The sequence below is a fragment of the Lytechinus variegatus genome, chromosome 19 (genome assembly GCF_018143015.1).
Source record: "Lytechinus variegatus isolate NC3 chromosome 19, Lvar_3.0, whole genome shotgun sequence".
NCBI classification, from domain to species: domain Eukaryota; kingdom Metazoa; phylum Echinodermata; class Echinoidea; order Temnopleuroida; family Toxopneustidae; genus Lytechinus; species Lytechinus variegatus.
Genome location: NC_054758.1, coordinates 21,518,872 through 21,535,214, shown reverse-complemented (window position 1 = coordinate 21,535,214; position 16,343 = coordinate 21,518,872). Strand labels below are relative to the sequence as shown.

The 16,343-nt window shown below is 36.5% G+C and overlaps 1 protein-coding gene across 1 annotated transcript in view; it reads left to right on the top strand.

Annotated features, from left to right (window-relative positions):
- Positions 1-1,014: 1,014 nt before the first annotated feature.
- Positions 1,015-16,343, top strand: part of LOC121406096 (adhesion G protein-coupled receptor L2-like) — a 47,371-nt gene continuing 32,042 nt past the window's right edge. Inside the window, exon 1 of the mRNA XM_041597113.1 lies at positions 1,015-1,190. Within this exon, the coding sequence (XP_041453047.1) occupies positions 1,158-1,190 (33 nt within the window). The 5' untranslated portion in view covers positions 1,015-1,157. The remainder of the gene's footprint in view (positions 1,191-16,343) is intronic.

Here is a 16,343-nt window from a genome sequence, read left to right as displayed (position 1 = left end):
TGACCGTAGGAGTCACCGAGTATGACGTCACTCTGAAGAGGCTGCGTAATGTTGTGCAGGCCTACATTTCAGCAGGTGTAACCAAAAGGGAATATTCAAGTTCATGAATTCCCTGAAATCAATGATAACATCCGTTTATTTTACTTGACATCAAAACGTATTAGCGTGGATGTTTTCATGATAAAGTTCTAGGTTAATGCATCGGTTAACACCACTGCTTTTAGCATTTTATACAAAGTTGCACTACTAAAGACAGAAGTTTTAAGACAGTGTTCCCATTTAATCTTAACATTAACTGGGTAAATAGCTTGAAGAGAAATCGGAAAATAGCCTCAAAAGTGACATACTCATGAAGCTTTTCGACATTCACTCATCGGAGTAAAATCGCATGATTAACTAGAGCGCTAGAGCGAAACAATATATAATAGAACCACTGGCGGATACAGGAGGGCACAGCCGACCCGAGCCCCCCCCCCCCCTTTCGTTAAGCAAAATTAACAATTGTAATGTAAAAATGCCATTAAAATGGAGGTGAGCCCCCTCTTTTTAAAACGATTTTTTGTGGGGTGGGGGCTTGTCAATTTTTTTCCGGATACGATATATCCTTAATTTTGGGTTAAAAACCCTTTTTCTTGTCTCGTCAAAATTTTCTTCAGAAAAATGTGCCCCCCCCCCTTCCCTGTTGGAAAATCCTGGATCCGCCCCTGAATAGAACCTAAAGGGAAATATATTTGGGCGAATGAAGATGCCATACGGTTAGTTGGTCTTGCCCTGTCTGGCAATTGGGTTATATTTTAGGAAAGCTTTCCCGGTCATTATCAAGTGACCTACTTCCTTCACTCAGAAAAAAATAACTCAATATCGCTTCATCATCCTGATCGCAGACACTTTGCTATCGATCAATAATTGCGCATGCGCAGGATACAGTCCAATAACCTCAGGGGAGTGGATGAGCTCGGCAGTGCACACTGCACTCGCTTTATCCTTCTCGGTCGCTGACATTTTAGCGCAAATATTGCTAGGAAGATCAGTGCGGATGTTTAACGTAGTTTGAAACTCGTTTGGAAATCTGTTATCCCGTGATCGTGTCTTCTCTGAGAGTGACGTGAGGAATATTATCATAGGTACCGAAAATAGAGGAGAGCCTTTCAACCAACATGACTCACCTCAATATCCCCACGCTAGTCAGTGTAAGTGATTTACTTTTTCGTTTCCAATTTCAAACTGATATTTGATTAAGTGTATATATTCAAATCTTTTGAGCGTCTATTTCACTTTGTGTGCTCACTTATTTTTGTGTTGATAGTGTAACAGGACTTTTACTTTTTTTCTTTGGTTGCAGCCGTGCAAACTATACCAAGTTTTTGTTTGTCAAATGGCATTTTAAGTAGCCATAATGAAGTTCAGATCAACTGAACTGTAATTATATTTTTTTATCTTGAAGATGAAAACAAAATCTGATTTTATAATCAAAGGTACCTACACGGGAATGTTTGGGACATAAGTATGCAGGTATAAGGCGTCTTGGTGAAGGGGATGAATAAATACCAGCCGGTAATACTGTAAATGTACTGGAAATATCCGTCAAATGACAATGAACAGCTGGGAGGTCTTTGCCGAAAATTTGCGAACCGGAACGGGAGTTTCGTTCTAAGTTTAGGAGCCATCGAAGAATGTAAATATGTCGTTTTTTTCAGAGTCCAGGGCGAAACTGCCGTTTTGATTTTCCAATTTTCGACAAAGACTCCCTAGGGATCAGAGTAATGGATCCAAAGTAAACATGTGCAAACCCAAGTTCACACCCCAATTTAAGCCTATAAAATGTGTTGTATTATCCAGGATAGCAAGCAAATTTAACCGTCAGTAATAGAGCTAAGATATAAGCATCCCGCCCGCCCAAAAGACATGACAGATTGTACGATTTTTTAAAGTCTTTAGTATGAGCTGTATCATAATCCGATTGGGGATCGAGCCCATTTTGATGAGGCAGGCGCTCAAACCTCTGAGCTGCCTTGACCATTTACTTAGAAAAAGGGTAATTTTCGTGCACTTACCGCCCCATCCAAATACGCGGTTGGGCAATCGAGAAGGCCTGTGTCTACTACCATTACTTATATTTCTCTCGTATCGGATGATTTTCTGCCCACTTGTCTGCTCTTCATGTTTGAGTTAAACATTTGAAACAAGATAGCCTGTGTTAAAAAAGAAGAATTAAAGAAACAGATCACTAAAAGTTTGAGAAAATATGAATAAATAATAAGAAGGTTATGAGCATTTGAAGTTAAGATCATTATCATAATGTAGATCTAACACTTGGCAATGCGACAAAGATGTGTGATGTCACCGTACAGGTGAACGGCTTTCCCAAAACTCATCTATATTATTTCACTTAAACTGACCCTTTTATCACATCTATCAGTAGATCACTTATTCTTTCTGTAGAAGGGCATGCATGTTTGTAATACAGATTTTTAAAGAATGCATTACGGATAAAGTGTTTGTATCACCGTAAAGAAAGAGAAAAAAAGACATTTTAGGGGTATTTTATAGTCCCTCACAGGGAAAGTCGTTCACATGTTACATCCCACATCGATGTCAAATTGCCTATTGAAGGATCTCCATATAGCATTAGTGATCGCAATATGAAAATGCTAATAACTTTCAAATGATTTGTCCTATCTTAATTCTTTGATTTTTCACTTTCCACAAAACCCACTTGTTCCAAAGGTTTCATTCCACATGAACCATCACTAAATTTTCAAGGGCCACATGACTGTTTTGAAAGGGTAGGGGGCTGACCATACAAATACTCGCAATAAGATGGTCAATAATGGGCTGGAAGTTCCTTAGCCCCCCCCCCCCTCCTAATAATAATAATAATTAATAATATGCAACATTTATATAGCTAAGCGATGCGTACTAATGTCGTGGCTTTAGCACGGCTACCCTGATCGGACGCGTTCAAGGAATTTCTTCCTACCATGTACCCGTTCACTACCTCTGGGTGGAGAGTGGCAAATGTAGATAATGTCTGGAGACTCATCCACTGAGCCACAACATCTCTACTGTGATTCACTTCAATGATATCATTATTACCATTTACTTTGGTACATACAAGGTTAGTCATGTGCTTTCATGTGAGAATAGCAAGCCGTATGAGCTAAATATTTTGGTCTAAGGCGTTGTCTAAGGGGGGGGGGCCTTAGAGGTGTATTTTCATCCACCCCACCCCCTTCCCTTCCGGGGAAAGGCTGTTTGGATGTTGATATCCTCGTTTGTATACTGTAAGGCTCGTATTCTGAAGTCAGGTTTAAATTAGACGATGGTCTATCTCTGTGCTAAAATTATGGGAAGCCAAAAGTGTCAGAATTTTTTTATGAAGTTGTAGGTTTCTTATGTTTACTGTTCTCTTTCCTGATTCATCGATGGTGAAGACAATCATCTATTCATACTTCCTAAACAATAATTGTGAATGATTTGAGAGCCAAATGAAATGAAATATGATATCTCTACTGTTAGTGATTTATGTAACATATTGACTATCCATACTTAAACCACAACTTTAAAATGTTTATAACTTAATACACAGAGTAGAACTCACTGAGCAAACGCTGAAAATTTCATCAAAATCGGATAACAAATAAAAAAGTTATTGAAGTTTAAAGTTTAGCAATATTTTGTGAAAACAGCCGTCATGAATATTCATTAGGCGAGCTGATGATGTCACATCTCCACTTTCCGTTTTCTTATGTTATTACATAAAATCATATTTTTTTCATTATTTCATACTTGTGTGAATAAAAAGTCTCCCTTATAATGAAATAAGTTGCATCAATAAATATCTAATGCACTAAATCAGTTGTCCATCCAAGTTTTCTAGTTCTTGGAGGAAAAAATTTGAATAAACCTAATTTCATATAATAAAATACAAAAGAACAAGTGGAGATGTGACATCATCAGCCCACCTAATGAATATTCATGACGACTGTTTTTACAAAATATTACTAAACTTTAAAATTCAATAACTTTGCCATTTGTTATCCGACTTTGACGAAATTTTTGGCATTTTGCTCAATGAATTCTACTCTATTTATTAAGCTATAAATACTTTCAGCTTGGACCACCCCTTTAAGTTTAAGTTAACAATACGGGTGTTTAAACAGGGTTACACTGAAAATATCACCTCCACACAAACCCTACCTAAGATCATTTACTACAAGGGTAATACAGATGATCATATTAAATATGTTTTTACATATTCTAAGGGATCTACTCTATATTATGAGTTTGAGTTGTGCTTTCCTGGACATAATCATGACAATCATGTAGGCTCTTCATTCTGTATTATGTCTTCGAAAGAATATTGTTTTTTGTCACTCTTTTTGTGGTATTTTGATAATTGGCAATAGATAAATAATTTGATTTGAAACAATATTATAATTCAAAACAGTTTTTACATAGTTTTATTGACATTTTTTTTTTTGCTTTTGACGGCGTTCTATTTTTTGGCCGTTGAATTTTCATCAGATCTTTTTCCGAATAATCATAGTACTTACTTTTCCCATAGACCTAGTAGGTCCATGGTTTTCCAAATCAACACATCCCTTCCCCATACATCCGGGCTGCGCGAGGATGTTTTGATATGCCGGGGCAAGCTGACCTAAATGATACGTATAATGGGTATCTCAGTGGAAAAACAATGTTTATAGAGAGTAACCATTTTAACAGGACACAGACCTGTCGTTTTTTAAACTCTTCCTTCTTTCTTCCCCTGTCCTTCTACTGGGTCCGTAGTGGTCTAGTTGTTCTTACTCTCGCCCTTTTTAAACAGAGGGTCGAGGGTTCGATTCCTAACCACTGCATGTTTTCCTTTAGCAATAAATGTATCTACATTGTGCTGCTCTCGACCCAGGTGAGGTGAATTGGAATGCACTGAGCGCCGTGGTGGTAGCTCGAGCTAAAGCCGGGGTAATATAAATAGCAAGTGTTTTGTATCCTCAGGCAAAATACGCTATATAAATCCTGCTATTTTCATCATCATTTTTTTCTGTTCAACATTTGAAAAATGGTTATAAGTTGTTTGCCCCTGCCCCCTTGTGGCGACAACCCTCCACCCCCCCCCACACACACACACATACTTCATCGCTATACACTTGCTGACTCTACTTCCACCTCTTGACGTCATTATTCCCTGTACGTCCATTGTCATTACGTTGTTTTTCTAAGCGATAACTTTCCTGTCAAAATGTTACAAACACGGGTAGAGAACAATCGTATTTCATTCTTAGTCATATCAATAACAATAGATTTTACCTTATTTGGTAAAGTTGTTAACCAAGACAATGCAATATGGCATAATTCGGAAAAAGTGAACCAGGAAATATCTTCAAAGTGTTGGATACCATGACAACTACCATGCAATCACGTCTCCAAGCATAAACATGATAAATGTATAGGCCTACTGAAATTACAGACAATGATACAGGATGTGGAGTAAAAGGGGAACATTCAATATGGGTGCGTTCCATCTGACCTTGTTAATGGTAGGTATTGATTGTCACAATGTCACAATAATAATAATAATCATCATCATTTTACAGGTGCGGATCAAGGAAAGGGCTGGTTGGGGGCTCCCCCGTAGAAATGCACCCCCTTCAGAAAAAAAAATCCTAGAGTAGCGCCTGTAGTGCCAGGTAAAGGGGTCGCAGGAGGCAGTCGCCCCCCCCTCGTAATTTTTCGAGTACTTTTGGGAAGAGAGGAAAAAAGAAAGGGTTGACACCAGTAAAAAAAAATAACGGAGTTCAGGAACGCATACACGCATATTACCCCCTTATTTCATTGAGAAAAAAATGACATCATCTTTAAATCGCCTTTAGGTCATCTTTAAATCTTCTTGCCTCGATCTCATATTAAAATACCATGGCGCCGCGCCGGCACCTGAATATTTACAATAAAGACTCTGTGGTTTCCCTTTTCTCTTGGATGGCAATCAAAATCATGTCAAGAGCCATACAATTTCATGCCCTCAAAAAATCATTACTATTCCCAGAAATTGAAAAAACAAAATGTTAGCATTTTAGTCATTTTTGTTTATTTTTGAGCAAATGGAAAAGGACGAGGTCATCAACCCTTTGAATCTTTAATTGGAAGTTTGGGACCTGATTCTAAAAAATAATTTAAGATTTATTCTAGGAATTGGGTGTTTGTTATTAAAACAAGTCTCTAATAAATCGGGTCCTGGTGACGATTGAGAATGTTTGCAGATTCGTGACATACATAATGATTAGGAAAAAGCGGGTTTTCCCCTTAAGGTTGTAATCAAATATTACACATTGTTCATTTTGTTGGATATCCTCATATGAAAAATATTATGTATATAATTCCAAGTAAATGTTTTTGGGAAAAGCGGCATTCTAGTCATTTTGCTTTCTATTTGTTTCTATGTTATGTATAATGGATGTATTACCATATGTTAGTCAAAATATTGGTAGGAATCAATAATCTTTATTTTCTTAAAGATTTTATTATGTCTGGTGACATACAAAATGTATTAAAAGGCTTAAGAGGGTTTTATGAGCCTGCATTGAGCCAATAATACGAGATATGGATAGAGCATAGCTGCATGGATAGGCCTAGCATATGGAGCTACCAGTCGCTCCATGGATAGAGGGAAAGACAGTGTGTAGGGCAAAGACCTTATAATATATTACTAGACCGAAAGCTGCGCGCGCGTTCAGCACAAAACAAATGAGATTAGACTCCGCCTACCGCGATCATTTGAAGACAAAAATAAGCCCCCATTGACATTCATGAGCGTAAATATATTCATATTCCGGCCTTGTCATTGGCTAAGAGCGTCATTACTACGCGATTTCCCCGATTCTTTGTCATCGATACTAGTGGTATCGTGTTACAGAAGTAATTATTCATTTGACCTCATTACGTCATCTAATTTATTCATTCTGAAACTTTTCTTTCCACACAAAAATGGACCTACGAACACTCCGGTGAGTACGTATAAATTGATATAACCACATGAATTCAGTGGACTATTTACAAATTTCACACTGTATTTTGTGATCTTAGGTTATTTCTCTACCAAATTAGAGAGTTTACTATCATTCTTCTGTTAAAGGAAAGCAGAATTTTGTCTTTGAAATTGAAGTTAGATTGTCATCGTCGCCCAGTGCAGCCTGTATGTTGCTCGCAGTGTTGCGGTTATGCCGCTGTGTTAACCGCATGTATTTTGTACGGGCTCCTAGCCGATTGGGCATCGAGAGAATTTCGGGCCGGTTTGGTTCACCTCCAATTAACAAGGATTAACCCACGATTGATTAAAGCAAGAAGAATGAAGCTTCTTTTTGTACACTGTAACGTTAGATCTAGAGGGAGATCTGCATCTATCTTCAGTAGATCGAAACCCAGTCAGGAATAAACTGTGAAGTGGAGTGTGGATGAAGATATATTTGCCTGTCATTGTGTCAATCCTCACTTTCAGTTTCAGATATCAAATTTATTTTGCATAACTTCAATCTTCATTTAGCCCCCACCCATAATAGGGTCTATAGTTAGACTCCTAGACCAAAAGCTTCAGTCTCTCTATTTTGGTTGTTTCGCTGAACTGTGTTGGCTCATGCACTCACGAATAGTAAAAAAAATGTCAGAAATTGTTGAAATAATCCCCAGAAACGACGGTTATTCCTGTATACGAAATAATATGCTGCTCTGCATGTTTGTCTTATTATCAATAAGACAATAGGCTAGATCTAGATAGGCCTAACATTAGATCTAATTTCTAACTTGGTTAACAGAGGATCTAGGCCTAGTGTTACTGTTGCTTCTTATTAATATTATTTTAGACTTAGATCTAGGCCTACGGTACCGTACTTCACTTTTATTCATCGATGCTTTCTAATTCTAGGCCAGCCTAATTCAAATCGAGTCATCTAAATTATACTTTCCCAACCCGCGACACTTACCCCAGGCCCAGGGCTTATGATCTAGGTCTGTAATTTAGGCCTAGATCTAGGTCTGGGCCTAAACGACTCCATTTACATGTACGAGTATGCCTGTCAGTGTCAGTGGACCAAGGACTAGATCTAATCTTGGTCAATAATGGCAATGAAGTTTAAACTTTTAGCCAGGAATAAAAGACATTAAATCCATATAGGCCTAGATCTCAGTTTAGAACCAAAGCTTTACTTTCTAGGTCTAGATAGATCGAGAGTCCATCGTTACTATCTAGATCTAGACCTACGAGTAATTTAGATACGCGAATGCTGTTGCACAGCTCTGAGTCTTGGACTAGATATATACTTTCTTACAAATAGATCTAGACCTAGTGCATGAGATGAAATTATGTTAAAGTCAAATGAAATAAGATTCGGAAATAAAAAAGATGCAGATGTTTCTTTTGCGGGGGGGGGGGAGGGCAGACATTTGAAAAAATTTAGAGAAACCTAAAATTCAGAAAGCGAGGGCCAGAAGTAACCAATATTACCTATGGCCGTTTTGTGCATTTTCTAAAATAAAATTGAAGGATGTCATGCAATTCTTTTTTTGATGAAGGTTTTCACATTTCATCTCTTACCCAAATCCCTCCCCTATACATACGGCTATGAAAAATATCACTTCTTATTATTGTACTCTCTTTTCTTTCACAAACAGGTTGAGTTTGAAGAAAAAGAAAAACAAGCTGAGTTTGAAGAAAAAGAAAAACAGGTTGAGTTTGAAGAAAAAGAACAGGTTGAGTTTGAAGGACAAGAAAAACAGTATAGAGGTCTACCTATATGGTTCAAGATGATGATCATAAGTGCATGCATCATTTTGCAGATTCTCATCCAGGTATAAAAGTTAAACTAACCCATTCAAAATTACAGATATATTACATGCATTGAATGTTAACCATGTTTACATTAAACAAAAATAACCTGAGCCACAAAGAGGTAGGATCTGTACGGAACATACGCTTCTTAAATATACAGGCTCTCGAGTCTAAAGTAGAACCAATGTCAAAATTTATGTACTTTGGGCAAATTTATAAACTTAGGACATGTCCTTGATCTACTAGTAATTAAATTGCCTTTTAATTCCTATTTGTTTATAAACAAAGCAATATTTATTTTTCATGAGTTATATTTTATAAAATTCATTTTATTCATTCTTTAGTGTGATATTCATATTTGTAGATTTACGATTTTTTTTGGTTTTACATTTTGTCTAATAGGATGATGCAATTTGACAATTTCCATGGAGGTGATTGATGATGATAAATAATTGGTGAAGTAGGCCTAATAGAACAGTGCCTGGACCACAGAGAGAAATACAAACTACAGCAGTTATATGAGTGAGTGAGTGAGTTAGTGATTATTTTTGATAATGGAGGTTCACATTTTTTTGGCAACAAATAGACCTGCCTTTGAAAAAACCCATTTCAATTTTGTTTCTAGATTATAGTTAGTGTCGTTTTTAATTACAGATCAAAATATTCTGTGCAACAAAACATATCAACTTTAATTCTGACTATTCATATAATTTACATATGTTAATTTATATATTCATATTTACAAGAAATCTCTGTCATTTTTTCGAAGAGTACATGTAGTTAGAATGGAGAGTGGTATGTAAACTGCAGAGAACATGTTTAAGTGATATGCTTTATAGAAGTACAACTTTATAATTAGAAGTAAGATTTCCTATGGTATGTGTTGAAGAAACATATATACCTATGCATAGTCTCACTTTTCTTAAAACATTTGTTTTATAAATCATGACAATTTAATTGATTTTCTTTCTCTATTTTTTCGATCTGCAGGACTGGTGTAACAGATGTTTTCATTCAAGAAATCCAACTATTCAACATTGAAGACTTAGGAACCAAGTGATGAAGATGGAAAAGGTTTTTTTTTTCCAAGTCCAATTAAAAAAAAAATTATTATCACAACCCAAATTCATGACGTATGAAATTTCTTATTGATTTTCATTAAAATTGGTTGCAAAAATAGAAGCTATAAACATACAAATAGGAGCAGCGGATTGAAGTTGCTTGAAAGTGGGGGGGAGGGCACAGGGAAAATGCTGTTTTATGTGAAATTTTTAAAAAGTTGCGAGCAAGCAAAATTTTGACATTTTAAAAACAAATATCCAATTTTGTGATAGATTTCGACAAAATATTCAAAATGATATATTTCACCCTTTGCTTTCCTTTTTCTTTTTTTCCCCTTGGTCGTGATTTTTTTTTTTTGGGGGGGGCAAGAGCATTGGCGGTGGAAGGCAAAAAATTTAGGGGGGTCCACCTGAATTTATCCACCTAAATCTTAGAAGGGACCACAAAAATTTCCAGCAAAAAAAAAAGGTTGTCAACCACAATTTTAGGGGGGCACAACAATTTTAAGGGGGGTTCTACCTGAATTTAGGGGGGGGGGCGCAGGAAAAAAAATTGACGAGCAAAAAAAAAAGATTCTCAACAAAAAATTTAGGAGGGGGGACAGGTCCCCCTATCCCACCGCTTCCACCGCCTATGGGCAAGAGTCCTTCAAGCCCCCCCCCCCTCCATCTGTACGAACCTGCTTATATACCCCACTCACATGAATTATTAAACTTAATGCTCACAGGATTTCCTTCAGAAGTATATTATAGAAATGAAAATATTGTTTTCTTGTTTCAAAGGGCACTCGTCATGGTGACCATAAAACAGATCCTTCTCAAGTGAAAGGGGCACAGAACAAATTCTTTAGAAGCGCTCTTGGGTAAAAGGGGGCAGTGATTCAAGAAAGGGTACTTTCAAGAAGGCGAGGGGGCACTTTGTATTACATGAAACGGGCTCTCAGATGGAAGGGCACAGAACACGTGGGGGGCATTTTGGGGTGAAAATTGCATAAAAGGAAGAGCACTAATTGGTATTACCTAAAACAGGTTCTCATCAGGTGAAAGGGACACAGTACACGTTCGTGAGGGGGCATTTTCTTGCATAAAAAGGCACTTTTCAGTGCTTCAAAAAGTAGGGGGAATTGTGCCCCCCCCCCCCCCAGCATACAAAAACATATTTATTTTGGTTCAAACTATTAACATACGCTTAAGAAAAAAGTAAAGCTTAATCCTCTGATAATGTGATTTTTTTCTGGATAATTAATAAAATTCACCACTAACCAGAAAATTCCTTCATGTCTTTCATTTGTGTTCATATAGTATTTGTACCGAGCTAAAATGAAAGGGATTTGGAATTGGCAAAATTCAAAGTGAGACGGAGATCGAGAGAGGGAAAGAGTGATGAGAAGTGGGTTGAAAAGAGATGAGAAAGAAATGGAGGGGCATATAATTATGAAGAGATAATTTAGAGGGGGTGGTGAGAGAGCTGGTGTTGGAAGTAGGAACAAAAGGGGTGGAAGAGAAATAAGACGAGATTTTTGGAAACCAGGAGACAGATAACAAGTGGGAAAATAAGAAGGAAATATATGAAAAGTTAAGTTGCAAAAGGGGCTAGGGCCACTCCAAGAAAATCATTTTTTTTATTCTCCCATATTGCAATATTCTTATGCGAAAATGAATTTTCATGATACCCTACCATTAGAAATTCAAAATTGGGTATAAAAGAAATCTACTTATCTTCATATTTTTTAAAGATATTATTTTCCAGAAAAATTATGAATGGACCTAACCCCTTTTGAAAAAAGTGAATTTTCTTTTTTAGTTCACTTTTTTATGGGAATTTCAACTTTTCTATGGTATCATCTTATAGAGCTACTAAAATCAATTAAGACATAAAAATCAAATTTGATTAAAAATGGACCTAACCCCTTTTAAAAGTGAGCTCTTCATATGTAGGAGAAGGGCGGCACAAAAGAACATGAGTGAGAAAATGATTAAATGGAAAAAAACAGAGTAAGAAATGCTGGAGAATAAAGGGGACAGGAAACATATTGAGCATGATAAACTGGGGCCCGTTTCATCATGAGTTACAAGTATGGTAACTACGAATACCAATCATAATCAAGGTTCCCACGGTTATCACAATATTAAATAGCGATGTTTAAATAGCTCAGTGTAATTCATTATGAAACGGACGCCAGAAGAAAGCAGGCACGGGGATCCATGAAGATTTTTTTTTTTTTTACTTCTCCAAATTAAATTTGTAACAAGAAATGACTCTTTTAGTGGTGAAAGTTATTTTTTTCAGTATTCATACTCAACCAGTGAAAATGAATACCATCATTGTAATAGCCATGAATTGCCCCCCCCCCCCACCTCCACCTTTTTACCTAATCGCGATTTGATCTACTAGTACTCTCTTCATCTTCCCTTTTAGAATTAGCATAGGCCTATAAGACGCAATACAAACATTGTTTTGTTTTTAAGTGATATCGCTTGTGATATCGATACTTTATAAAGCGCAACGTATCGTCTCAGATTTGCGCTTGCTTGATTCGCTGAATCCTTCGCGTCACGAGCGCGTAACAAAATGAATACATTAATAAATTTGCCAAGTTGACCTTTGTCATTGCGCTGGTGTGCGTATTGTCTAATACACGTACAAAACCACAGTTGACGAGGGAGCATCGTACGAAATTAATATTAATGGGGGCTTATTTTAGCTTCTAATGGATTAAACAAAATGGCGGTAGCTTCGGGGGCCTGGTGTAGGGTGTGTGCGCGCACGCACGCGCGCGCAAGAAAGATGTAGACAGATATGGAGAGGACATTCGTCGGCCTTATGCCAAAAGGGCCTTAACTGCTTTTGGCCATTCCGAGATAATGGCGTTTATAAAGGTTTTGGCCTCTCTAATAATCAAAAGTTTGTGGTCGCTTTTTTGCTTTAGAAGCCAATTTCGATAAACGTGTTAAGTTATTAAGTTTTACATGAAATGTGTTAAATTTATTATAAAATATTCAGAACCCCTAAAATCGGGTTAAGGCCCTTTGGCATAAGGCCGACGAGTCATAGAGGAGAGACAGCTAAAGACCAGCGGAAAGCTCTTTTTCCTGTTTCCATCAAAATACCGGAAGTGGGGAAAATAAAATCGCCTTCATTAGAACTGCCAAAAAGGTTTTACTTCTTAAAGAGGAAGTCGAGCCCGATGGTAAGTAAGTTATAATAAAGGCAGGGAAAAATAAAGAAAACATATCTTTTAAGGTTTGATTTAAACCCGTAAACAGTAAACCGGAATTGTGAAAGTTTTTTTTCCTAAAACTTGTGATTTTGGGACCCCACAGACGAGCAGTGCCTATACAGGCCGTATAAAAAAACGGGACAGATTTGAAAAGTCTAAACAATTTTTGTTTCAAATTATGATCTTTATATTTTGGTTGCAATAGGTGCTCTGAAGTCTTATCCTTCAAAGGCCATTAAAATAATTTAGTTTCGTTCATGCTTGAGCGAACACGGAATGTTTTTGTCTGGGGGTAAAAAGGAGGCTTGCGCCAAAATGGCACAAAACGATAAATATGATGGTTGAACTTTTTGCTTATCAGCAGACTTCCTCTTAAACTTTTCATTATCTTTGCCATAATTTTCGAATTATCCGGTCAAAATTCATTTCCAAATTTACTTATTTGCTTGAATATTCCTGTTGTTCATTTGTAATATGTTCTCTTTTAGCTTTGAATATTCCTTCTTTAGGCAAGAACATTTTTAAAAATAAAACCGAAGTATGGGAGAGCGTGTTTTTTTTTTCAAATCCTTTCATTGTGTGCTACAAAGGTTATGGTGCCTTTGAACAGTGGCATACTGATGGATGGGGGCTCCCTCCCCCCATTAAAAAAATCATAACCAAGAAAAACAAGTGGAAACTTAAGAAAAATAACAGAAACCATAGAAAACGAAATATGATATAATTTTCTGAATATTATGTCAAAATCACAAAATTAGATATTTTAATAAAATTTGTGCTTGCTCGCTTTACATCTTCTTAATACATTTTACCCGATCTGCCATATCTTGGCCCTTCAAAATTGACTCAATACACCATTGCCATTGAAAGATGTGAGTTCTTCCCTGTTTGTCCTGTCAAGAACGTAACTAAAGTTGGTGAAGAATTCAATAACCCCTTCAAAATGGATTCATGTCTTTTAAAGGTACCATAACATAATTTGTTTCACATAATAAAAGGGTTTGAATAATTACAAATTCTCCCAATTAATAATGTAAATCTTAATGGGCTGACAAAAAAGCCTTCTTATCCTACTTATGAAGGAAAATTCAAAGGTAAAAGAAGTTTAAATGAAAAACAAATAATTCAGGTAAATGAATAAATTTGTAAATGAAATTTGACAGCATAATTCGAAAATTATGGTAAAGATAATGAAAAGATTAAGAGAAAGTCTGCTGATTAGCCAAAAGTCTAATCATCAAATTTCTCATTTCTGCCATTTTGGCGCAAGCCTCCTTTTGGACCCTCGACAAAAACATCCCGTGTTCGCTCAAGCATGAAGAAAATTTATTTTAATAAATGGCATTTGAAAGATAAGTGCTAATAGCATCTATTAACATCAAAATATAGATATAATATTTCAAAACAAATTTTTTATAGACTTCAAAACTGTCCCTTTTTGTATACGCATTGTACAGTGATGCTTATACCTAATAAAATAAGTTAAATCGAGTTTATTTGTGGGTGAATATTATCTTCAGACTATTTGTCAGACATATTGATTAATATTGATTTGTATGAGAAAAACACAATTATTTGCCTTTTTCACTTTAATATAAATTATGTTACACATGGATGTGATATGTGATATTTTTATCATATTGGATGGCTCAGAATGGAATACCAGAAATATTCTATAGAGTTCAGGCAAATATTCCAAGATTCGCAGATGAGTGTATGGCTCTATAACGAGTGCAATAATTATAATTTTCCATGAAATAAAGCCATTCAAAATACTTCTATCTCCGCCCCTTAAAAGATGTTTTGGAGGTCACCCCCTCCAGACGTATTTGAGTGAAACTTAACTGGCCTGCCTTTCACACGATACCAAAATCTTAATTTGAATGATGATTCCAGTGAAAAATAGTTGTAATGACGAAATTTTAACACGTGTGAAACCAAACTAGAATCACGAACGCTGATCTCAATCACGAATACAAATTCTTCTCCGGAGGTGAATTCCAGTTAAGTTTCATTCAAATTACGGTACGAATGTTACATCTGAAAGGGTTGACCTCCACAACATCTTTTGAGGGGCGGAGCTTACGTGACCTTTCAAGCACTTCCGTAGATAATACAATTGCCATGCACTCATCGTAGTTTCTTTGATAGGGTTCGATTGACGAGTCACCAAGGACACAATACCGTCTTCGCTAAGGAATTCGAATCACAGTATTCGAGTGAACGTGTGAATGGTACAATGATTCTAAAGACGAATTGCAATCATCATTACAATGATGATTCAAGATTCACGTGTGAAAAGGCCATTGGAATTAATTTCTTGAGTGAGAATTTGAATTCGTGATTTTGATTAGCGTTTGTGATTCTAGTTTGGTTTCACACGTGCTGGAATTCGTCCTCAGAATTATTTTCACTGGAATCATCATTCAAATTACGATTTTGGTACCGTGTGAAAAGGCGGTAGGGTGTCATAAAATGAAAACGGTCTCGTAATGACAACTTTTGTACAGGAGCCTATGTAATGGGTTGGAATTTCGGTCCTGTTTAGGGATACGCTCTGATACTGTACGGGCAATTCCTGCAGTCCCATACGCGTTTCAATGTATCGATAAGAAAATCTGTCATGTCCATAATATAGACATGATAGATATGATAATTCAATATACAGCACTTAGCTTCGTTAGGACGAAGTGTTATAGGTACTTAGATGTATATTCCTTTGCGACAGATTGTCCAGTTTTGACAGCAGATGGTTTGCAGTCTTAAGCATCATTGTGACGTCATTCGCACTATCTTATTAGAAAAAGGGTTAGGTTTTTTTTTCTTTTCAATCAAGCACTATTTAAAATCAAGATTGTAAGATTGCTCTTGAAGATCATGTATATTGATGCAGTTCCTCAGCCAAATACGAGGAAAAGCTGAAACGTTTCTTTAAAAAAATGTACTCTATCCCCTAGATCTAGAAAAGAAAAGATTGAAGTAAAACATGATTCTGTTTAATGGCGTAACGATGGGAGGGGAGTCTTGGGTCCATGGCCCCAGCCCCACCCAGCCCCATCCTACATCCAACCAACCCCCTACCAAAGAAAAATTAATTAATAAGAAGCCGAGATATTGTCGAAAATCCTGTTTTTGCCGGCCATTTTGTAAAAAATCAAAGATGGCGGCCATATAGGTATCGGTGCAAATAGAAAATATTTTATTCTGATTTCTTATACAATAACCCTTCTTAAATGT